This window comes from Anomaloglossus baeobatrachus, chromosome 8 (genome assembly GCF_048569485.1).
Source record: "Anomaloglossus baeobatrachus isolate aAnoBae1 chromosome 8, aAnoBae1.hap1, whole genome shotgun sequence".
Taxonomy (NCBI): Eukaryota; Metazoa; Chordata; class Amphibia; order Anura; family Aromobatidae; genus Anomaloglossus; species Anomaloglossus baeobatrachus.
In genome coordinates this window covers 248,268,366-248,294,705 of record NC_134360.1, presented here as the reverse complement: position 1 = coordinate 248,294,705, position 26,340 = coordinate 248,268,366, and the positions used below count along the sequence as shown (strand labels likewise).

The 26,340-nt window shown below is 47.6% G+C and overlaps 1 protein-coding gene across 1 annotated transcript; it reads left to right on the top strand.

The window, feature by feature from the left end:
• Positions 1–208: 208 nt before the first annotated feature.
• Positions 209–24,701, top strand: PDZK1IP1 (PDZK1 interacting protein 1). Its single transcript, XM_075320529.1, has 4 exons — positions 209–348; positions 6,817–6,925; positions 20,879–20,968; positions 24,424–24,701. The coding sequence occupies exons 1-4, from the start codon at positions 285–287 to the stop codon at positions 24,494–24,496; spliced, it is 336 nt and encodes a 111-aa protein (XP_075176644.1). The 5' UTR covers positions 209–284; the 3' UTR covers positions 24,497–24,701.
• The last annotated feature ends 1,639 nt before the right edge of the window (positions 24,702–26,340 follow it).

Genomic DNA, 26,340 nt, shown 5'->3' with positions numbered 1-26,340 from the left:
ATTTCACAAAAATACTCGGGTCTCCCATAGGATAACATTGGGCTCGGTGCTCGGACCGAGTACACGAGTATCTTGGGAGGCTCGGCCCGAGCTTCGAGCACCCGAGCTTTTTAGTACTCGCTCATCACTAATTATCTCCTGTGACCGAAGCTGCCAGGTCCCTCCCAAAGTGGAGAGGTGTTTCCAAATACCTGGCAGGTTGAGCATTAACTGCAGGAATTCTTCCTCGTCCGGATCTGTGTGTTCGGAGCCTGTTTTCCCGGTCGGAGGGTGTCTGTGCAGCTATGGTGGTCCTGCAGCTCCTCTCGCTGCTGCTCCTCTCTCTGGGACCAGTCTCCTGCCAGTCAGGTAGGCTCCTGTATTACTGTTCTCTGTTACATTTGCTTTTATCCTATATTTATAAATATCATATGGAGTAAAGGATCTTAATATCGCTTGAATTTCTATTCTTTATCATTTTCAATATCAGTGCTTGCTGTAAGGCTCTGTTCACATCACATCATGCCAGAAAAGAGACCAAAGCCCACTCTTTTGGCCTCTATTGGGTAAACAGAGTCCCATGGATACATTTGGCGTATATGAGAAACTTGGGTCCAAAAGTATTTTCTGTTAAAAGATTTGCTACAATGTTTCCAATCTAGGCAATGCTCTGTGAGTGAGGCTATGTGTCCACGTTGCTTTTTACCTGCTTTTTTTGCTGCTTTTTCAACTGCAGCGTTTAATGCCAAAATGGATGTGTTCTGCTTTTCAAGCAAAGTCTATGGGAATTTGGGTTTCTTGTCCGCACTATGCAGTTCAAAAAGGTGCCTTTTTGTGGCAGAACTTTGGACAAAAACTCAGCTTTGCAGTGCAAAACCCAAATGGCAAAAACAATTCACATGTCAATTGTTTTTGCATTTGCGTTTTGAACTGCAAAGCTGAGTTTTTGCCCAAATTTCTGCCTGAAAAAGGCTGCAGTTTAAACTGCAAAGTGCGGACAAGAAACCCAAATTCCCATAGACTTTGCTTGAAAAGCAGAACACATCCATTTTGGCATTAAACGCTGCAGTTGAAAAAGCAGCAAAAAAGCAAGTAAAAAGCAGGTAAAAAGCAACGTGGACACATAGCCTTAGAGGCTGTGTGCACACAGTGCGTTTTTATCGCATTTTTTTAATGTTTTTTTAAGTGCAGTTTTGACATAAAAAGTCAATGAGAAAAGTGTTTTCTCCTTGCAGATTTGATGCAGAAAATAATCTGCAGCGTGTCAATTCTTTCAGCATTTTTTAAGCTTTTTTTTACCCTTTCAATTCAATAGAAAAACGCTGCAAAACACGTATATTTGTGTGCCGTATTTCCTGCCAAGAGAAGCAGAAATGGTGCAGAAATTTCTGCGACCAAATACTCAATGTGTGCACAGAGCCAACAGCACAATCTCTTCTATGCTGATAGGATACAATGTATCAGTGCAGTGATGAGCCTGGAATCCAGCCTGTGTATTTTGGGGAGGATTCTCTACATTGGAAACAATGGTAATACACATCTGTGAGACGCCGGGATGAGTTTGCCGAGTTCACCATGTCCTGTAATCATACATTAGAACGGATCCTGCAGAGATCCGGTGGCAAAATGATTTCTGCTGGATCCATTTTTTTCTTTAAATTGGAGTCTATGGATCTATTAACAGATTGCTATTTATTTTCCATTTGTAACAGATCCTGTAAGAAAAAAAAATAGATCCGTTACAAATGCAAGAAAAATGGACGGCTAAATTGCAATCAGTTAACGGATCCGTTCTCCATAGACTCCAATGTTAAAAAAAACAAACAGATCCAGCAGACAGTTATGTAACAGACATAAAAGTTGTGTTTGCAGAACTTTTTTCCTAATAGATCTCTCCAGGATCCGTTCTAAGGGCTGCTTCTCACTTGCGAGTTTCTCGCAGTAGAGCAATGCGAGAAAAACTCGCATTGGAATCAGACACATGTTAGTGAATGATTCAGCTCTCATCTGCGATTTTTTTCTCAGTCCAAATCGGACTGAGAAAAAAATCGCAGCATGCTGCTTTTTTGCGAGTTTCTACTGCGAGTTTCTCCAATGCAAGTCTATGGGAGCGTGTAAAAAATCGGATGTCACGGGACGGCACTCACACCATCTTAGTGACATCCGATTTTCTAAATACATTTCTCGCATGTTTCCTAAAACACTGGAAACGAGCGATGTCTCCCAATGTCTGTCAATCACTATTCCCTGTCAGTCGGTCTCTCCCTCTCGGTCTCTAGTCTCTCTCTGTCGGTCCGTCACTATCTCTGTCCCTCTCTCACAGTCTGTCGGTCAGTTTCCACCCCTCTCTCATACTCACCGTTCCCCGATCCCCCGGTGCGGCGCTGCACGGCTTTCTCACTGCTCCGGCGGCTTTTACTATTTTGAAAAAGCCGGCCGCTCATTAAAGAATCTCGTATTCCCTGCTTTCCCCGCCCACAGGCGCCTATGATTGGTTGCAGTGAGACACGCCCCCACGCTGAGTGACAGGTGTCTCACTGCACCCAATCACAGCAGCCGGTGGGCGGGTCTATACTGTGCAGTGAAATAAATAAATAAATAATTAAAAAAAATGGCGTGCGGTCCCCCCTAATTTTAATACCAACCAGATAAAGCCATACGGCTGAAGGCTGGTATTCTCAGGATGGGGAGCTCCACGTTATGGGGAGCCCCCCACCCTAACAATATCAGCCAACAGCCGCCCAGAATTGCCGCATACATTATATGCGACAGTTCTGGGACTGTACCCGGCTCTTCCCGATTTGCCCTGGTGCGTTGGCAAATCGGGGTAATAAGGAGTTATTGGCAGCCCATAGCTGCCAATAAGTCCTAGATTAATCATGTCAGGCGTCTATGAGACACCCTCCATGATTAATCTGTAAGTTACAGTAAATAAACACACACGCCCGAAAAAATCCTTTATTAGAAATAAAAAACACAAACACATTCCCTCATTACCAATTTATTAACCCCGACAAACCCTCCATGTCCGGCGTAATCCACGGACTCCAGCGTCGCTTCCAGCATGCAGGTGACAGGAGCTGCAGAAGACACCGCCGCTCCGGTCACCTCCAAGCAGCAACTGAGGTGAGTAGCGCGATCTGCTGAGCTGTCACTGAGGTTACCCGCTGTCACTGGATCCAGCGGTGACAGCGGGTAACCTCAGTGACACCTCAGCAGATCGCGCTACTCACCTCAGTTGCTGCTTGGAGGTGACCGGAGCGGCGGTGTCTTCTGCAGACACAAGGAGTCTGGATTACCAGATTACGGCCACAGGCATTGCTCAATCACTTCTTATTCCTTGCAAGAAAAATAATCCATCCAGTGAGATCTGTGCCGCAATAAGGCTCCGTTCAGACGTCAGCATTGTTCACGTAGGAAAAAAACAAAACAATTATATAGATCGGAATGTAGTCCAAGTATCATCGTTTTTTTTTTGTACATGGAGAAATTGTTTTTCTCACCTTCTCCTATGTGACAGCCTGGGAAAATCAGGCCTCCAAGTGCGATCCAGTTTTTTTACGGACCCATAGACTTGGATTGACGATTCTGATCAAGAATCAAAATTGCAGAAAATAGAACCTCAGCAACAAATAAGACAAAATAAATCAATAATGCTGCAAAAACGGAAAATGTATTCTGATTCGGCACCAAAGAAAAAAATCCAACGTTTCGACCTCCTCGAGGTCTTTTTCTCACACCTGGCATCTGGCACTCGACACGTACGTCGTGGATCCCCTGCAGCTTAAGCTGCCATACCCAACCCGTGAGAAGGCGATGGCTACATTATTAATGGCTGGTATGTACCACATAAGTGGTGTGATCCTTGGGGGGTTGGTACTTTTGGTGTCCCATGTTTTGCTGCAGTATTCACAGGGTGAGGATCACAGGTGGCTGGAGAGACGGGTGGGTCTGGTCACCTACATACCCCGCCTATGGGTGTGTTTGACATATGGCTGACAGGTCACATGCCGTGTAAAATGGAGTCAGTCTGTGTTTGACATGTGGAGTCTGAAGAGAGATTGCAGCCAGTCTGGAAAGTGCTGGAGCTGCAAGTAGGAGTCAGTGTGTGGAGGCTATATGAAGGGAAAGCTGCACACCAAATACAGAGAAATCTGAACAAGCAGAACTGCTTTATAATACACAAGAAAAAACAGCTGTGGAAAAACAAGCGCAATAGGGTCTTACCCCAATATGTAAGGGGTGGGGATAGGGGAGTAGATCTACTCACCAATTGTAGTTGTGAGAAGCCACAACTACTATAATCGCATATATCAACCGATCCAGGGCTGCAGCCACCAATATGGTAGATCTGATTGGATGTTATTTCTTTTTCTGGTGGTCCTGATGAAGGGGGCAGATGCCCCAGAAACGCGTCGACCTGAATGACAATAAAGTGACACTGATCTGAACATCTTCTGAAGTGATCTATTGGCGCGGCATTGAACACCTCTCTCTTGTGCTCTCTGTTATAATACACAAAGAATGAAAAATACAATTAGCCATATGAAAAATTGAAAAAATTGAAATGTGACATTGCAGAACTGCTGAGGATTATTAGAAAAAAGAGATATTTAGCTAATGTATTGATCAATTCATTACTGCCCCATTACCACTTCACGGTAATCTCTTATTAATGGGGCCCCTAACCAAATGTTACCTCTATATGTGGTTAAAACCTGCTTGTGTGCATGGGTGCCTAACCTAATGTTACCTCTATGTGCGGTTGAAACCTGCTTGTGTATGGGAAGCCAGGAACCTGGCTATATAGGAAATTGAATAAACATGGCTAAAGGGCAGGACTGGGTTCCCAGACAGAAAAAAAACTGCATAACAATCAAAAAGACTGCTGGAACACCATTGTAAATGAGAAAAGGGTGCTAGCTAAAAATTACACAATCTATATGAAGTGAAGGCTGCACACCAAATTCAGAGAAATATGAACAAGCTTTATAATACATAAGGAATTAGCCATATGAAAAATTGAAAAAACTGAAATGTGACATTGCATAACTGCTGAGGATTATTTGAAAGAAGAGATATTTAGCTAATGTATTGTTCAATTCATTACTGCCCCATTACCACTTCACGGTAATCTCTTATTGTGTGTGGAGGCTGCCATACCTCCAGTGTGGACTATACGGACCATAAATCCGTTGAGGACTCCTGACCGGGGTCAGTGTGAAAGAAAAAGAAGACTGAGGAGTGTACCCCAAACCTGTGTGGGCGACCCGCTGGATTAACGGACTGGAGACCCATGTATGTTTAAGATGCTGTAAGGGTGATCTATTGTGTTCCAGAAGAGCAGATTATGCAGAGTTATATAAATCGCTGGACGTTTCACTGAACTGTGCCTCCTCAAAGACGCAGCGAGTGACGGCGTACCCACTGAACAGTGTGTGAACTGTGTGCAACATCTCACCCTGCATATTATCGGGCATGCCTATACCCTGGCTCTCTCTACAGACACCATGGATAAAGATCTCAAGGAGGTCGTAACGTTGGATTTATTCTGTGGTGCTAAATTGTAATAAATCTTCACTTTTGCAGCATTATTGAGCTTCTTTTGTCTTATTTGGGGCTGAGGTTCTATTTTCTGCTATGGAGGACTTTGTCCTTTCCTCGAGCACAATACCCCATACTCAGGGTGCCGGCTTTATTCTGCATTAAGAATCAAAACTGTACATGTCTCCATGATATTCCACGGACCACGCCATCTGCTAAAACTCACGGACACGTGATCAGCCCCATAAACCATGGCGGGTATGAGTGCTCCCCGTGAAAACCATGGAAAGCATTTGTACGAGAACATCAGACGTCGGTCCGTGTTCACATGCAGCTTTTTGACGTATTTAAAAACCATGAGTTTTTAAGCAGAAACTGTTTCTGGAAATTAACCTTTTTTGGGGGGGTGGATGCAGAAAACGTATCAGCTCAGTGGTTCAATGCTACATAATGAAGTTGGGATTTTGCTCAAACCTGTCAGGAGCTCCATCCTTCAGGATGGCAGAAGACAAAGGCAGAGGTGAAAAATGTAGGGGCAGAGACCCTGATTCCAGCGATGTGTCACTTACTGAGCTGTTTGCTGTCATTATGATAAAATGAGTGTTTTCTCTGCTGCAGATCTAAGTTATACAGAGCTCATGAATATGCTGGACTACCTGCACCAAGCCAAGTAGTCCTGTAATGATAATCTCCTGCTGATTAATAGTGATTTTATCAACACTTCTCTTTAATTGACAGCATTAGCCCAAAATGGCCAATTCCTTTTTGTTAGTTCACAAATTATTCTACTTCTAACCCCCTCCTCTATGATATCTGGCAGAAAGGGATTAATTTCCCTGCAGCGCCCCCACAGGCGAAATGAAGAATTGCACTTCAATGATTTGTATAATGCAAGGACATAGTGCGTCTACCAGAGAAGAAGACGCCGTACCATTCTAAATAATGAGGGTCTTTTCTAAATCAGACCACCAATGGAGGTTGGACAACTCAAGAAATCAAAGTCACATCTCCCGGAGATGGTGCAGTGATAGGGGCAATGCCACGGTGCTGGAAGATGGTAAATCATGGCTATACGTAATGATTGGAGGCAATAAGGTCGTGAGTAAGACCCCAGAGTTTGAGGAGTCAGAAAGCCCCTCCGTCCCGTATAGACCAGTACAATGACTGATGTGTGATTTGGGGGGAGGGTGGGCTGTTACTGGTTTTGCATTGGGGCTCGGAAGCTTCATGTTATGTCTCTGTTCATAACAGTTGATGGATCTAATGTCTAATCTCTTGATATTTGTATTACAGAGGCCAGGGCGATTCCTCAGTGGGGCACAGGTCTAATTGCCGTGACCGTTTTCCTTTTCCTTGTTCTTGTTATCTATGTGGCCAAGATCGTTCTGAAGAAATCGTCTAAGTAAGTATTCTGCATGTATGTCGCCAATTAGTGCACCGCAAATAGCTGCACACCTATCTGTATTCACAAAACAGCGCCTCTCCTGCCTAGTGGACGTGGCCGGTATTGCAGCTCCCCTCCATTAACATGAATGTGCTCTGCCACCAACAACATGCACAATTTCTGGAAGAAAGGATCCATGATTTCTAATACTGGAGACGCTCACTGATGTGTTACTTGTAACCGCAGGAGAAGGTCTTAGATTTTAGCCAAATTAGAATTTAGTCACTTATTTGTATGAGAAACCCTCGTGACCTCGATGGGTACAAAGGTTTGTTGTCAGCGTTCAGATTAGGGCAAGAGATTCATCTGTGAGAGAAAAGGATCCTAAAGTGGTGAATGCTGATATTTAGTGATCCGGTATGCAATAACTGTGCAGGAGTTTTTCCACCGTTCTTAGCAGCTAGGTGGCAGTAGTGAGCTATCAACTTCTGGTCTGAATGTGCAAACATAAGTGACTTAAGTTACAGAGGACAAGTTGCAATATTTGTTATTAGGGTGCGTTATAGAAGAGCATATGTGTAGGGGATGCTTGTATGTCCCATGTAGGGGTCAGAAATGTGTAAGCTCAGTAATGGAGATCTAGAAGGGTTCTTGAGGATGGATCTTCACCTACAGGAAAGAATTGCCTGTTCACTTCTTTGCTAGTTTAGATCTAGTGTAGCGCCCCTGAGAACCTCAGGGCACTACAGGGAACTGCATCCTCTTAGGGAGGCAGAACCTACCCCCTGGGACCTGGAGTATTAGTGCCGATACCACCAAAACACGACCAAAATCCTAGTTCTCCTCTCCACACTGGGCATAGACGGTTAACCATGTAAGGGGATAGTCGTTATGGAAAGGAATGAGTCCCTGGGTATAGCCAGCCTCGTGGGAGTGGTCAGTAAGAGAGTCTAGAGAGTGTGGCAAACAGGAGAGGTGTGCGGACGTGCCGGAGCTGGGTCCGTGCAGCAGTGACCCAGGGACACAGGAGAGAGGTCACCAGGACGGGTATCAGACATATCGCTGGGACCGGAGTGTGCACGGGGCACAGGGCCCTAGATCAGGCGCCAGTTCTACACGACTTGATAAATACCTGCCCGGTGAGGACACCTTCACCGAACCAAATAATCCGGGGGCATCAGCAGTAAACTAGGATCAGGGTTCGGACACTTACCTCCCCACAGGGTCCGCACTGCCCACCATACAAAGAAGAAGACTGTAACCCACAAGAGACAGTCGGGATCCCCAAACGCTCCACGCTACGGGGACCGAACCAAATGAGAGTGCCGGGGATAGAGCAACCTGGGTCACTACATTGGCACTGGTCCTCCAAGGGACCTGAACCATCAACTCCTGGGTCCACAGTGAGTAGAGACTGTTAAAGACAACCTGGAGTGGTCTCTGTTATTACCCCCGTTACATCTCTCAGGCACAGCCCTACCTGCGGAGGGCCTACCATCACAGCTGCCACTACCATCAGCTCTGGGAGTACCCACATTAAGCAGCGGCAGTTCTCCATCCTTAACCGCAACCCGCAGGTGTCGTCACATGACAAAAACTCTTATCTCCCCTGTAAATACTCCCATTACAAAAGGGGCCCAGACCACGGGACCGGGCAATGGCCACTAAAGTGGCTCAGTGGTTAGCACTGCAGTCTTGTGGTGGCTCAGTGGTTAGCACTGCAGTCTTGCAGCGCTGGGGTCCTGGGTTCTAATCCCACCAAGGACACCATCTGCAAGGAGTTTGTATGTTCTCCCCGTGTTTGCGTGGGTTTCCTCCGGGGTCTCCAGTTTCCTCCCACACTCCAAAGACATACTGATAGGGACTCTAGATTGTGAGCCCCATTGGGGACAGTGATGCCAATGTATGTAAAGCGCTGTGGAATTAATAGCACTATAGAAATGAATAAAATTATTATATATTATTATTATTCCCAATTACAAGTACTGCCTGGGACCGAGTACCCCCTTCCCTGGGCGACACACTTTACTACAACTAGAAGTTTAGATCCAGAGCTGAGCTTGTCATTAACGGCATAGGATTTTGGGGAAAAATCACAAGTTATAGACAAACCAGTAAAAAATAACTTCTTCTCCGGTGGTCCTTCATTTTGTCTTTCCCCTTCTTTTTCTTCCGCAGCCGTATGGCTCCTAGTCTCAGGATACAGGTCTCGGGTTGGGATGACGTTCATACCTCACACACCATTTCATAGTAAATGACTTCTTCTCTGTTGGGTTCTGTAGGATATCTCAGTGGATTTATCCCCAGTAGAATTCCTGCCTCGATCTTTTGATTTCTGCTCTGGATGACTCTACTCTAGGTACTTTCCAACACTGAAATGGAGCACCCACTTCTCTATGTGTTGGGGTCATGAGTGTGTCCCGCTCTCAGGAGACCTCTGGCGAGTCTGGGATCAGAAGGTCACAACGCCTTATTGTTCACAGGTCTGCAACTGGTATTTGAATGTATCTACTTTCTTTTAGTGCTGCAGGGGTTAAGGACTCTTTCCTATCTGGCTGTTCTTTGTAGCCTTCATCTCAGGTGCATCTCTTTTGTGATCACTCCCCTTTGCTATAAAAAAGCCATGTGCCTTACATCCGATGCCGGTTATAGATTCTCATTCTATTGCTGACAACTTTGGAAGGAGCCATTCTCTGGAAGAAGCTGAGCATTCATGACTATTGCAGTGTTTTGCTGCATTGAAGAAACTTGGAGTGTTTTCCTTCTTACATAGTTACATAGTTACTTAGGTTGAAAAAAGACTTAGGTCCATCTAGTTCAACCTTCCTCCACCAGTTCTACATTTGGTAACTTAGTCATTTATAACCAACAATGTTTTGTGTACTGAGGAAATCATCCAGCCCTTTTTTTCTTGTGTCTTTTTTTCTTTATCTCCTTTACCTTGGGTTGTATTGTTTCAGTGGTGAGACTAGTGTTCTCGCCAGCCTTCTCACTAGTCAGGGTGAGTTCAGGGCAAGCGAGGGCCTAGGCACGTGACGGCGACGAGAGGAAGGACATTAGGGAGCTTAGGGTACAGACTCAGGTGAATTGCAGGAGGTGTACGCTCTCCCTATTGCGAGGACCTTCCTTCTATTCCATCCCTATTGTCACCATTGTGTTGTGCTGAGCGTCTGTATGCTCTGCCATGACAGTTGGCACATGACTAGTGAGGGCTTGAATGGGGATGAGTTCATTAGCTAAGTCGGGCCCTTTTTCCATCAACGCGGAGACAGAGTAGGAGGCTGACAGTTAATGAAATAAGCCAGATAACCGGCCCCATTCTCATACCTCAGTTGTCATGTGTCGGCACACAGTGATGGAACAAATCAGGTAGTGGAGTGGATCAGCACCGACATCAGGGCACGGGGGAAGCGATCCCAATGAAAGTGGATTAGTAAATTCAATAAATTTGTGTTTCTAACACAAATAAACAATTTTTGTTTTGGGCTCGACAACCCCTTTAAGGGTTGACATTGGGGAGAATTAATTGCGTTGTCCTTCTCAGCTACCAAAATTGAATTTGCAATTTTATTTTTCATGCAAACGGATACATTTCCTTATTCCCTTTTCATACAAAAAGTGAACATTGGCACGAGGTTTGGTGCCTTTAGGGGTACGCTGTGTTTCTAGATGATTGCTGGTCACATTCATATGTAAATATATCAGAGATAGAAGATTTGTAAATATTGTTACATTGTAAAAGGAACAGATTTCCCTCACTGGGAGAATCAGAAAGCAAGGGAATATCTGAACACAACAGAACCTCTCTGAGAGGACCACCATTGAAAAGTGGTCTTCTAGAGGGAGCTGGGAGAGAAATGGCCACCACCGGTGTGCATGATAAATGGTGGAACGGAGTCTGATCGGAATAATTGTAGTCTTCTCAAAGAGGCTACAGAGGCTTCATTTCTATACAGTTGAGGTCTATTTTTCTGAACTGATAAATTCTTGCTGTCTGCAGCCTTCACGAAGGTGGAACACAAGGTATGTACAGCCGGTATCAATCTGTATGCAAAGAGCCCCTATACCCTAGAGTCGGCCAAACCCACCAATATCAATGTGTTCTGTTGACAATTTAATGTGTATGTCATGGGAAGTGTTGATCAGGAAAATGTAATGGTGTAGGTGGAGAGCAGGGGACGGGACTTCTGGACTGGCCTTCAGGCTAGGGGACACTAGCTACTGTAGCGCCCCTGAACCCATCAGGAGCTACAAGGTACTGCATCCTGTCAAAGATGCAGGGACTAACCCCAGGAACCCAGAAGACCAGTGCCGGTAACAGCAAAACACATTCTAATCTCAGGTTTTACCCATTCCCCAAAGACTGGTGACAGACTAGAGTTGGACCCAATGGATGGCTACCTAGGGGTGGAACCGATCCAGTCCACTACGACAACCAGGGAAGAGGGGTCAGACAGTCAGTTAGTGTCTATGAGTGGAAGTGAGAGAAGACGGATGCAACCGTGTGTGATGAGGGCCCAGGCGTGTGGTTGCCGGTGGAGTACGGTGGAGTACAGTGCAGTGCTCTCGGAATCATAGCACCAATGGGGTACAGAGCCCTAGGTCAGGCAAATGCTCCAGGCAGACCTCATAAAATCTGCACAGTGAGGCAGGGGTGGGATTCAAATTTTTAACAACAGCTTCTCTGTAAACCTGGCCCATTTGAAAACCACACCCATTCTGTAACCACACCCACTTTGTTAGCCAAACCCATTTTCACGCACTTTCCTCAACCAAAAAATACAAGTAATTTAAAGTAAGATCTTCTTCCCCTCCTATACCTTCACTCTCCTGTCCAGCACCAGTTCTTCCAGTCACTGTCAGTCATATTGTATTAAATGATTTTTATACAGTTTTTAAAAATTATTACTAAAGGAGCCCTGCTAAAATTGGAACGGACGACCTTCCCCATACAGATCTCATCCCATTATGGCCTCTTTCCTCCTGCAGATCCCATCATGGCCTCTTTCCCCAGCAGATCTCATCCCATGTGCTCCTTTTCCCCTGCAGATCCTGTCCCATATGGCTCCTTTTCCCATATAGCTCCCATCTTATGTGGCCTCTCCCCCATATAGCCACATATAGCTCCCATCTTATATGGCCTTCTCTCCCCATATAGCCACATATAGCTCCCATCTTATATGGCCTCCTCTCCCCATATAGCCACATATAGCTCCCATCTTATATGGCCTCCTCTCCCCATATAGCCACATATAGCTCCCATCTTATATGGCCTCCTCTCCCCATATAGCCACATATAGCTCCCATCTTATATGGCCTCCTCTCCCTATATAGCGCTCTCATCTTAATGTGGCCCCTCTCCCTATATAGCGCTCCCATCTTATGTGGCATCTCCCCATATAGCTGCCATCTTAATGTGGCTCCTCTCCCTGCTCCCTGCAGATTCGGCTCACTGAGCGCTTACCTCCAGGCACCGGCAGCTTCTCCTGTCTTCCGTCATCCTCCGCGGCTCGTCTCTGCACGCTGACAGACGGCAGGAGGAGGAGCTCCCTCCTCACACTGCCGTCACCTCTGCAGCGTCATCGCGTCGCTGCACGCCGGGTCAGAGAACAGACAGGCTTCACTGTACCCGGAAGTGCGGCGCGGAGGTACGGGGATTCATTTGTGCTAGTGTCTTAAAGAGACACTAACACAAATGAATACAGGGAACCGGGTCGTCGGAGCTGTTTGTTGCCGCTTCTGGGAACCGGCTGCTATTTTAACAACCGGTTCTCTAGAACCAGACAGAACCGGCTGAATCCAACCCCTGCAGTGAGGGGACCATCCAGGACCTCACTGACCACAAAGTCCAGGGACACCAGCAGTGACGGGAGAACCAGGGACCGGGACAGAACACCGACCCTACAGGGTTCACACTGCCGCCGTACGGACTAAAGATTGAGAGACTACAAGGAGGGGACCCCCAGACGCTCCAAGTCATGAGGACCCACCAACTAGAGAAGGGTGCAGGGGAAAGAAGCCACCAAGTCACCAAACCGGCACTGGGACTAAGGTAACCAGTGGTAAAGACCAGCCTTCCTCCGGGTATCAGCCATCAAACCTCTGTGAATAAAGAACCCAGTTACACTGCAATCCCTTGTGTGGCCTACCTTCTTTCCGCGCCTAACTCCATCACCTACCTCCTGGGGCAGTGGCTCTACTTGTGGAGGGCCCAAAATCCAGGCTGCCACTAACACCAGCCTCAGCGGTGAGAAACTGTGCAGTGGCGATTCCATCACTATAACTGCAACCCGCAAGTGGCGTCATGATACAAACTTTTTAAATATTCCCCTGTACATAACCCTCCCTTTAAAAAACTACCCCCAGGGTCACGGAACCAGGCAATGGCCACCAAGTGAACTGTCCCAATGTAACCAGAGCAGGGACCGAGTACCCCATAGCCCTGGGGCGAGACACTACCCCTAATCCCAGAGTTACCTTTGCTGGTGAGGAGATCTGGGCCGCCTTCCTTGCCTTGCTCCTGACCAGCCCTGATCTTATACCCCCTCCCCACAACGCTGGGAATGACCAGGGCAGGAGTCCTAAAGCCAACTGAAATAGACAAACAAGGGAAACCAAATCTGTATCTCACGTCTCGCACACACAGAGATATAAGACAAAAATGACTTAGGAGAAAAACAAGAGCAGGGAGGAAACAACAAGACAATGGGACAACTCCACACACAAAGTAAAACAATCACCAGGACACTTTGAAGGACCTGTCTCTGGGGAAGCTGAGGTGTTCATTTCAGTTGCAGCTGAGACGTTTGCTGCTGGAGAAGCCGAGGAATGCTGTATCTTTCCCCACCTGTTTGTCTTATCTTCGCCGTGTTGGTTTATTGCAGTAGCAAGACCAGTCAGAGTGAGTTCAGGGCCAGCAGGGACCTAGACACAATTGAGATGTGCAACGGGGAGGGATCTTTGGTCTTTATTCCTCCTCCGGCGTCCTCCTGACTTGCCCCCTTTTCTTTATTTGAATATTGCGCCGCACTACCGTTATGGTTGTTGGCTGCGCGTGCAGATTGTCACAGTATTTCTGTCTTCATTAAAATGGCACCGGAGTCTGCGCATGCTCTTCCCGCGATCTCCAGTGACATTTTATTGAAGACACTGTGGTGAAAAGTATCAGCGGCATTGGCGTATGTGCAGATTTTTTTTTTTTTTATGTCTGCGCATGCGCCTCTGCTACTCATGGTCTTCAATAAAATGGCACCGGAGATGGCGGTACGCACATGCACCATTTTAATGAAGATAGAATTACTGTGACCATGCACTCGTGCCCCAACAACAGCAATGGTAGCGCGGCGTGATATTCAAATAAAGAAAAGGGGGCAAGCCAGGAGCACGCTGGAGGAGGAGGAATATACTCCAAAGATCCAACCCACAAAGATCTGCCCCTGTTGCACCCGTCAATCAAAGTGCAGGGCATTCCTGCAACTTTGATTGAAGATATTTCATAAACCCAGCATCGGATCTGTCTATAACAGCTATGCCTGGACTCCGCGTCCTAGTGCCTGGATGGCACTGCCTTCACTTTATACAGCAAAATTCTGGTGGTTTGTTCCCTTTAAGGATCACATATACGTTTCTCAGGTATCGGTTTGACCTGTTTTTGTTCTCTTGCGTTGCCTAATAAGAGGTGTTACAACTTTCATGTAGATTACAGTAAATCCATTACAAAAGCCACACTCCGCCCAGGTGTCAGCGTCGCCTTTGTTTCTTGCCTGGGTGATTTTTCTTCCCCGAATGCTCATGCCATTTAATTCCAGTGCCAATCGTAACCGAGTCTTGGCAAGAAGATAGCCGTGACATTAGGAGGGCAACGCCCGGTGACATCATCATTCAGTGAAGATGGGAAATGCTTATCTATCAGCCTGCAGGACTATCTGCCATACTGTAGAAAACTGCGTGGGGTGACAGTCGTCCCCTCTCCTAATGTTTGGCCATAGCATTAGAATGAAATGGGGCTCAGTAACACAGTTAGGCGAATTCATCTTGCTTGATGTCCACTGATAAAATGTAATAGGGGAGGTTTCTGTCGCAGCAAGCTGCCACCCAGCTACGAAAAAGATCTCCTAGAACCATAATTCTCACTGGGGGAGTGGATAAGGAGTGAGAAAGGTCAAATTAATGTTGTTTAGACATTGAATAATTGGATAAAGTCGTGACACTGTTGTTGTTCTGTTTTCTTTTTAGTTGAGTGTTACTAAGCACTAGTAGAGTAGTTTGGCTCCCCCCGATTGCAGCTTGTAACGCCTGCCTGGATCAACAGACTCAGGTGGGATGTAATGGACAGGCTAGAGGGAAGCCACTCACCAGGCAGGACCCCCAGAACCCTGAAACCTTTTAACCCCTATACAGGGCTTTGGAATTACACAGGGCCCTGGAGATCATTACCTGTGGAAGGCTGCAGTCCGATGAGAGTAGTCGTCAGGCAGGGTCAAAGCAGGAATAGCAGAACAGGGACAGGATCGGCAGGCAAGGACGTAATCAGAAAACGGAGCAGAGGTCAGATCCAGATCGGGCAGTGAGGTACAAAAACAGCAGGCAGAAGGGTAGTCAGGAAACACGCAGACGTCAGCACACAGGAATCACAAAACAGAATGGACCAGGAGCCAGGAAATCAGAACTATCTCTGGCAGAGGTCAGCAGACAGGAGGGGGAATAAGAAGGGTGTGGTGTCTTCCCATTGACTGTAGCTGAACGCTGGCAACTTCAGCTGAAAGACACACGCCACCCACAGTCAGCCAGCGGTACTGCAGATCCCAGGTAAACCCAGCCCAGTGGATGATCGGAGCCTGCACCCACCAGTGCCGCTGGCATCGACTCCTCTCCCATCACCAGCACCATCCACAGCAGGAACACAGAGTCGCCTGGTGATCGGAGCAGAAGTCGCTGGAGCGGACTCCGGTGGTGACATAACACAGCTTAGGTATAGTAGTCTATTTCTTACATGTAACTGTGCGGCCCAGGGCTATGGGGTACTCGGTCCAGGGCAGTGACCTACTGGGATGTGTCACTGGGTGGCTGTTGCCCGCTTCCGTGACCCTGGGGGTCGCTTGAAAAGGGGTATATTTACAGAGGGAAAGTTAATAAAGTTTGTATCGTGATGCTACTTGCGGGTTGCGGTTATGGTCATGGAACCGCCGCTGCACAGTCTCTCCGCTGGGGCTGATGTGAGGCCAGCCTGGATGTTGGGCCCTCCGCAAGTAGGGCCGGGGCCCCAGGGGTTAGGTGATGGAGTTAGGCACGGGAATAAGGTAAGCCACACATGGAGTTGCTGTGTAATTGGTTCTCTTCACTCACAGTAGATGGTAACTGGTCCCCGGATTAAAATTCGAAATTCCCAGATCTCCGTGGCCTTGGAGCGGTGCCGGGGCCCCAGGGGGTTAGGTGATGAAGTTAGGCGCAGAAAGAATGGTACACCACACAAGGAGTTGCTGTGTAATTGGTTCTTCTCACTGTAGTTGGTAACTGGTACCCGGAGGAAGGCTGGTCCTCACCTCTAGTTGCCTTAGTCCCAGTGCCGGTTGATGACCTGGTGGCTTCTTTCTCCTGCACCTTTCTCTAGTTGGTGGGTTCCCGTGGCTTGGAGCGACTTGGGGTCCCTTCCTGTTTGTCTCTTAGTCTTGGGTCTGTACGGTGGCCGTGTGAACCCTGTAGGGTCGGTGTTCTGTTCCGGTCCCTGGTTCTCCCGTCACTGCTGGTGCCCCGGACTTCTAAGGTCAGTGAGGTCCTGGATGGTCCCCTCACTCTGCAGATTTTGATCAGGTCTGCCTGGAGTGTTTGCTTGACCTAGGGCTCTGTGCCCCGTTGGTGCTATGGTTCCGGGAGTACTCCACCATACTCCACCGGCAACCAACCGCCTGGGCCCCCAGGTAACTGTCACACACTCCTATCAGTGCGGTTACATCCTTCTCCTCTCACTTCCACTTACTAACTGTCTAACTGTCTGTCCACTCCCACCTGGTTGTCGTCTAGTGGACTGGATCGGCTCCACCCCTAGGTGACCATCCATTGGGTCCATGTCTAGTCTGTCACCAGTCTGTGGAGATGGGGGAAAACTGGGATTATAATGTGTTTTGCTGTAACCGGCACTGGTCTATCAGGTTCCTGGGGGTAGGCCTTGCATCTTTGACAGGATGCAGTACTTTGTAGTGTCCTGATGGGTTCAGGGGCGCTACATAGCTACAAAGAAAAGTTGATCTGCAGAACCAGGAGCTTCTAGTTCCACCTCTGCCGCTGTGCAAGGATTCAATGCACCTAGTGAAAACTTCACCAGGGATCCAAAACAATAGCCTGAATGCTGAAATCTGAAAAAGTTTACATTCAGGAAGTGATTGGAATGCCGGCCGTGTTTCCTGTGCATTGTGCGGGATATACTGCACTTTCCTGCCTATGACCATTCACATCGTGCAAATAAGAACTCCATTATTTTTGTTTAGTCCCGGATTATTGAGGAGGTGCAGCTAGAAAATATTTTATTGTCTCGATGCATAAAGAACAATACAATGTTGCAAACAGTTTTGGTTAAACAAACACGTCCTGTTGTTTTGTGTCTACAGCTGATACACATCTATGTATCTATGTGTCACATTGCTAATAAAAGATACATAGTGTGGGGTGCACCAATGTTGCTATATAGCAATAATCACGGGTGCTACAACAACCCGAAATGAGACCATGACACAAGAAAGAAAGCTCTGCATGAACACATGTGCACGCCCAGAATAAATAGAGACAATACGTTTTTCATACTTATTATCTATATTTATTCTCGGTGTGCACATGTTTCATGCAGAGCTTTTCTTCTTGTCTCACATTGGTAATAAACTACAAAAAAACGTTTGTAGTCTGATCCTTCAGACATAGACCCTTCCATCTGCACCCTACCTATTTCTATAGTAGAGGATAGAAGGGAGGGAGTGTTACGAACCGGCGCCGCCATAGCCGCAAGCAGCCTGCTGCGGTTCCTGTTGCGCCCAGGCGCCGGCTGCCGTTCTTGGCCGTGCCTCGGGTCGTCCAGTTGGCTGCTCCTTCCACCACGTCTAAGTGTGGAGGGGCGGCTAGTGCGCATGCGTGCGCCAATTTACCCCAGCCAGAGTCTAAGCCCGGTGTTTTGCCTACTGAGCATGCTCAGCCTGATAGTGCCATTCCTGAGACTAAGTCCTCAGTTCAGGCTACTGAGCATGCTCCAACAATTAATCCGAACAGCCTTTTTGCACAGGTACTTGGACTTCGTGCTGTGTCTAAGTTCTGGGATGTGCCTACTGAGCATGCTCAGGCAGATAGTCTGATTTCTGAGTCTGTTGTTCAGGCTACTGAGCATGCTCAGGCACTTAGTGCATCAGAGGCTAGGTCCGGTAAGGACCTCACTGAGCATGTCCGTGAGGTGGCAAGTCCTGATAGGGCAGAGGGTGTCAGGTGTCCTGATGACGTGGCCACTCCACACTGGCTCGCAGAGGCCCGCCCCTATGATCTGGCACCTCACCATTGGTCGTCAGACGATGACTAGTGAAGTGTTTGGGGCGTGGCTGCCATGAGGTCATCAATGACGTGGCGGTTCCAGATATGCCGCTGGTGATGTCGCTGATGATATGGCACTCTGCTATTGGACCTTGGTGGTTCCACCCTAGTTGTGGGGTGGACCCAGGTTATAAAAGGGGCTGGAGACAACATGGAGGTGCACAGTCTTCATTTAGAGTTCATGGTGGCATAAGCTTTGTTGGAAGTGGTGGGTAGGGGTAGGCGAACGGTGCCTGTCACACCAAGATTCGTGGCTCGGCACATCAGGGTCAGGCGCCGTGCTTCCTTGCTTCCGTTCCAGTTGTGCTATAGCAGTCCAGTGGCGTTAACTGGACTGCGGCTGCTGTGTCACCTGTCCGTTCGTGCATCCTACGCACACGGACAGCATACCTGTTGCGTTACTTGTCCGTTCGTGCATCCTACGCACACGGACAGCATACCTGTTGCGTTACTTGTCCGGTTGTGTTCTCTACGCACACGGACAGCATACCTGCTGCGTCACCTGTCCGAGAGTGCCCTCTACGCGCACGGACAGCGTATTCCAGAACCCCTGTGGAGTTAACAGGGTGTTCCTGGATTGGGTGTGTGACCCCTATTTCTCTCCTCGGCTTCCCAGTCAAATGCTACTGGTGTGACTACGTAGTCTGATGTGTCCTTCACACACGTGGCCAGTCGAGTGGTGACCAGAAACGCTAATCGAAGGACCGCTCGGCCTGACATGTCTTACACACGTGGCCGAGAGGGCGCTGTCGCAGCGGTCTTCTCTGTCAACGCTAACTAGTTACCATCCGGCCTGACATGTTCCCTACACACGTGGTCGGAGTAGCGCCCGCTCCACCGAAACGCTAACTGGGTTGTCGTCCGGTTTGATGTATCCCTACACACGTGACCGGTTCCCAGGTCTCCTGGGTTATCTCTGAGTCATCAGCTCTATAGTCTCCACCTAACCCACAGGGTGCCAGCAGCTCCATTGCCATCTGGAGCACGGTGGGCCCCGACTGGCGATTGGGATATATATCCCCTGGTCCTAATCTGCCGATTTCCCCCGTAACAGGGAGGGTGCGTGGCTGTAGAGTCAGACTATAGGAGGATCGATCGCAGTCTGTTATCAATACAACACATCGATCATGGCTATTATTATATCCCTAATCTGACCTGTTCCAGCAATGTCTGCTGCTGTCCAGCTGAGAATAGTGGAATAGTGGGACTTCTGGTGCCGGCAGTTTGGGAGAATGTGTGTGCTGTCCAACCTCTCAGCAGGTCTAATCACCACTCTGCTGTCGCCTATGGAACAATACCACACCCTATTTATAACCCCACTGCTGTGGCCTGTGGAGTAATACCACACCCATTTGTAAGCTGTGGCCTATAGAATAACGCCACAGCCTATTTTTTTATCCCCCTGCTGTGGCCTATAGAATAACGCCACAGCCTATTTTGTATCACCCTGCTGTGGCCTGTGGAGTAATACCTCAGCCTATTTATAATGCCCCTGTTGTGGCCTATGGAGCAATACTACACCCTATTGCCCCTGGTATTGCGTATGGAGCAATACCACACCCTACTTGTAATACCCCAGCTGTGGCCTATGGAGCAATACCACTACCTATTTATAATCTTCCTGCTGTGGCCTATTGAGCAATGCCACACCCTATTTATAACCCCACTGCTGTGGCCTATTGAGCAATGCCACACCCTATTTATAACCCCACTGCTGTGGCCTATTGAGAAATACCACACCCTATTTATAAGCCCCTGCTGTGGCCTATTGAGTAATAGAACACCCTATTTATAAGCCCCTGCTGTGGCCTATTGAGTAATACCACACCCTATTTATAAGCCCCTGCTGTGGCCTATGGAGTAATACCACACCCTATTTATAACCCCACTGCTGTGGCCTATGGAGTAATACCACACCCTATTTATAAGCCCCTGTTGTGGCCTATAGAGCAATACCACTCCCTATTTATAATCCCCCTATACGTCCTTCAGTTTCGCTCACTAGGACTTCACTGAATCTTCTACAATGACCCATCACTTTCCCTTGCACTTAACTCCTCCCATAGTGGCTAATCCTAACGCTAAACTATTGGTTACCCTACAGTCCGACAACTTCCTAAAAAAGTGTTATGCAATACATGACCACAAACAATAATTACTATACATTATATATCATCACATATCACAGAAACACGAGGTATCACATGACCTAATATTCACAATAGACGCAGGACATTATTCACACTACAATACAACAACGCGATTGGTGTCTTCAGTGGCAGGAACGCGACAGCCACAGTCCGACACTCACATATACCCAAACATATATTTTATATGTATGAGAATTAACTAATTTTTAGTTTAATTGACTTTCATACTTATAACGTCATTATTCTTTTTATCCAGATCCAACATGGAGTCAGACCCGAGTGGAGAATCTAAGGTCCACGACAATTCAGCTGTTCCCAATGGCACCTATGGTCACTACACCAGCAGGTATGGATATTAATGGAGCAGGTTGGATTTCTAAACTGTAATTACATAATACAAATCAAATGTAAAGGTGACCTATGACTTTTGCCGCTCAACAACTTGGGCAGAGTCTAAAGCTGTACGTACACTAGATAGCCTTCAGCCAAACAGCGCTCCGCCACCGGCAGAGAGGAGAAAGCCGCTGCCAGATACCGGCCCCGAGGACAAAAAAAGATCGACCATTGACATTTCAACCGGTAGATAGTTCCGATATCATCTGTCACATGAGTCAGGAGGTCTCATACTTATTACATGGTCAGCCGGTTCAGTTAAATTTCATTTTATATGTGTGGGGGCCTTAAGGGACCCACCCTTAACATCCTCACAGAGCTTTTCACTCTCCCTCTCCGATCCCCAGATTGTAGCCACCAGAGACACGCTAGATCTCCTGATTGTAGCCACCAGAAATATGCCAGAGCCCCAGTTTTTAGCCCCTAGACGGACGCCAGATCTCCAGATTGTATCTACCAGAGTTGTCAGATGATAATCCCCAGATTGTAGCCACCACAGGTATGCCAAATCCCCACATTGTAGCCACCACAGGTATGCCAAATCCCCACATTGTAGCCACCACAGGTATGCCAAATCCCCACATTGTAGCCACCACAGGTATGCCAAATCCCCACATTGTAGCCACCACAGGTATGCCAGATCCCCACATTGTAGCCACCACAGGTATGCCAAATCCCCACATTGTAGCCACCACAGGTATGCCAAATCCCCACATTGTAGCCACCACAGGTATGCCAAATCCCCACATTGTAGCCACCACAGGTATGCCAGATCCCCACATTGTAGCCACCACAGGTATGCCAAATCCCCACATTGTAGCCACCACAGGTATGCCAGATCCGCAGATTGTAACCACCACAGGTATGCCAGATCCCCAGTTTGTAGCCATCAGAAGTATGCCAGATCCCCAGATTATAGCTGCCAGACATATGCCAGATTGTAGCCACCAGACAGGCCAGATCCCCAGATTTTAGCTATCAGAAATATACCAGATCCCCAGATTGTAGCCACCAGAAGCATGTCAGATCCCCAGACTATAGCTGCCAGACATATGCCAGAGTGTAGCCACCAGAGGTTGGCCAGATCCCCAGATTATAATTGCCAGACATATATGTGGCGCCCCTGACCTGGTCAGGCACCACAGAGTATTGCACCCATGCGGGGACAATGCTTCCAGGTAATTTCCAAAGGCCAGGATGAGGTGCACACACAAACACATAGTGACCAGGTCTCCCACACCACTAGAAGGGACCCTTGGGTAGCCAGTAGGGGTTAACTTTCAATTCCCAGCTAGGGGTGTGTTCAGAGGCTGGTTGCTAGGAAGCAGGAGAGAGGAAGGGGAGAAGGAGTCTGGAGGTTGAAGGGTGTGGAAGGGAGCAGAAAGGGGGCTCTGGTGTCGGCCAGGTCCTGAGGAGTGCAGTAGCTGAAAGCGGGGGAGAAAGGGTACCGTGGGTCGGCCTGAAAGACATCCAGAGAGAGGGGTGGCTGAGTACGGAGATCCTGGTATCCGAGCACGCAAGGGGAAACAGATCCCCAGTACAGGCAGCAAATCATCCAGAGCTGCTTAACCTACAGGTGGGGGGTACTTCATGCCCTCACCACTACTACACAGAGCTCGAGCCAAGCAGCAATCACCAGGCCCATAAGGGGACAGGGCCAGAAGCCATCCCACCAAGGCCACGCTGCCGGCAGACGGGCCAGAGAGAGGGGAGCAGGGTAGTAACAGCTTCCCTGGAGGGGTCCTACCACGCTTCAAGCAAGGGATCCTCCCAAACAAAAAAAGAGTGCAAGGAGGGCGAGTGGACAGCTACCCTCAGAACGGCCTCCTGGAATTCCTGGTTCCACCTGGTTATCACAGTGCCGCCCGGGCATCTCACCGTGACCTCCAAACAGTGAGTAAACACGTTAAAAGACTTCTTGGACTGTGTTTGAGTCATTCTGCGACCTGTGGTCCCACACACATACACAGGGACCTGGGGCTTGCCTTACTCTCAGGAGGCTATTACAACCGACTGCACCCACCATCAGCCCCAGGCATCCCTTAACCTGCAGTGGTGGTCCTCACTGACCGCAATTCTGAGAGTGGCGTCACGACAAATCCCAAAACGAAGGTTCCCTACCTGTGACCAGACTGTCTCATCCCGTGGAGTCCCTAAGGGTAATACACTGCTGCACCGCACCTGTAGGGCTTCACATATACCCGATTGTAGCCCCTAGAGGTACACGAGATTATAGCCCCAGAGGTATGCCAGATTCCCGGATTGTAGCCGATTTGCTGTTGCTGCTGAAGATATTGAGCAGGGATGTGTATATTCACAGGACAGGATAGGCAAGGGTCAATGCCAGGAGGAAGGTCCGACATATCAGCGAAGCTCCAAACCATAGCTAAAGATGGAATTGAGGTCAACCAGGCTTAAATCTGAACGGGTAAGGCAGAGGTACAGACAGCATGAAGCAGAAGCTTGTAAAAAAGTACAATAGGCACTCAGAAGACAAGCGAGGATCATTTCACTTTATAAAGGTCACCTATGGTAATGTCTTTATGTAAAGGTACCGTCACACTTAAGCGACGCTCCGGCGATCCCACCAGCGATCTGACCTGGTCAGGATCGCTGGTGCGTCGCTACATGGTCACTGGTGAGCTGTCAATCAGGCAGATCTCACCAGCGACCAGTGACCAGCCCCCTGCCACCAGCAACGCGTGGAAGCGATGCTGCGCTTGGTAACTAAGGTAAATATCGGGTAACCAAGCAAAGCCCTTCGCTTGGTTACTTGATATTTACCTTGGTTACAGCTTACCGCAGGCTGCCAGACGCCGGCTCCCTGCTGCCTGCACATTCAGATCGTTGCTCTCTCGCTGTCACACACAGCGATGTGTGCTTCACAGCGGGAGAGCAACGAGCAAAAAACGAACCAGCACTGTGTGTAACGAGCAGCGATCTCACAGCAGGGGCCAGATCACTACTCAGTGTCACAGCGAGATCGCTAATGAGGTCACTGCTGCGTCACCAAAACCGTGACTCAGCAGCGATCTCGCTATGTGAGAAGTACCCCTTACACCGCTGGATACCTTGTTGTCATTTTCCTAGTAGCAATAGTAGATTTTTTTTCCTCACATCACACTAAAACAATAAGAGAATATAATAAAATTAAAAATGAAGATGTGTTACAAAGATCAGGGGTGTAACTAACGGGGGGTGCAGAGGTAGACGGGGACCAAGCCTTGGTGTCTGAGGAGGCCCAAATACCCACTGGTCACATGAGATGACACCAGATTACAGATTACAGACTACAACACTTGCAAATACTGTGGTTGTTGCGTTGTTTTCATGCGCTTTTCACTTTGCCATATGTGAATAGTCAGATCTTCCAGTCTCCGCCATTGATACGTCTCTTCTTATCTTCAGATCCCGAGAACATGAGCACGCCTATGACAACCCTATAGAAGTCCATGATAACGTCCTGACTACTCCTTTTTGACCACAAGCAAAATCATCAGGCTATGAAATACGCGGAGCACCTCCCAGTATTAGACGCCGGCCTGTCACCCGGTCACCTACGTTTTCTGATTTCCTCGTGTCACTGGGAAAATAGTCACAATTTTTCATGAGACCAGAATTGTCCTGTAAATGTAGAAGTTATAAGAGTCTCTTATTAATAAAGACTAATGAATCAAGGCACGTAATTACTTGGACTCAATTTCCACTCAATGGGGCTTTCCACTTTTTGTTATGGCTCAGCGGCGTCCTGTCTGCAGTGATTTTGTGATTTTAAGTCTTTGCATCCATTATTTATTGTTTCAACACCTCTACAATAAAAAAAACTAGCGGTTTTGCACAAAATCTTAGTGTTTTATGCATACAGCAAATCTATGGGTCGCCATGGTAACAGACTACAAATACACCCCATGTAGTCTGATCCTACAGTTGTGAAATGATCAATTTCTCTTGTACTAATTGCTTACCTACTGTCATGGGTGTGTCACGGTTGACAGACAACCCTGTGGTGTCCGACTGCAGAAGGTCGCTGTGTTTGGCTGCACAAAGTGCTCCTTGATATTCCATTCGTTCTCCTTTGGTGTGAATGGAGTTTTAGGTATCTTCCTTGTTAGGGTTAATTCTTTCCTTTTTGGACCCTGCGGATACCTTGGCAGTTCAGCTCCAAATATTTATCCCCACTCCCTGTGTCTACTTATATCTGCATTTCCCCTTGGTTTGTTGCTGGTGATAGTTTACTCCTAAGCTGTCCAGAGACTGATGGCGTCCACCATCCCATCTACCCCAGGCCTCCCGTGTCCTATCACAACCGGTCTCCCTTAAGTGGACGGGGGTCGGCCACAGCTTTTATTTAACTTTTCTCAAACTTTCTTTAGAACTTCAGAACAATATTGAAACTGAACGACGTGTCAGCGATCAGCGATTTTCAACCTATTTGCGATCGTTCGGAGTCGCTCGTAGGTGTCACACGCAACGACGTCACTAAATCGTAGCGTGTAACAGGGCCTTTAGAGTGCCTCTTTATGGCAAGATATTGAGGTCTTTCCATGATCTTGTGATATATAATTGTCCTCATGTAATCAGAGTGCAGTAGAGACCCCCCCTCCCCCCACCATGGCAAGTGGTACTTAGTAGGTGGGGGGCGCTGTTACAGATTTTGCATCAGGAGACCATTTTCTATGTTGTAGGTTGCAGTATAATAGGATTTTCTTTATTTTATAATTCTGATCAGATCCGGGCGACGCTCGGTAAATGTTCTGCCCGTGCACTACGGTCTGTTAATAGTACCACAGCTTCAGGAAACTTTTCCAACATTACACTCAGCACTTTCTTACAGCTCAGTTATTGATTAGTGCTTAAGAAGCTTTTTTACTTGCAGCCGGAGGTACACATCTTGAGTTTGTAGCTTATTAAACGTTTACAGGGATTTTCTGCACCACTTAACCCTTCCTCCCCCCACCTCACCTCTCCCCCACCTCTTTCCAGGCAGCGGCAGTTTCCTGCAGAAAGTTTCTTTTGGAGATCCCCAAAATTCTCAATATTGGCTTACTCCACCCAAACACAAGGCCTGGCATCTACATGTTATTACTGGAATATGGAAAACTTCTTTGTGACTTGTAGAGATAACCATTACATTAATATTTTTGTGTAAATATTTACTATGTAAAGCTGGTGTTATATGTTATCAGCCATTAAATTTTATGGTTATATTTCAGTGCTCTATGATATTATAATTGATGCCGCATAATTGATTATTGTTATTGCCTGATGATGATCAATCAATGTCTGCACAAATGTTGTAAATATTTTGCTGATCTCGATTTTATC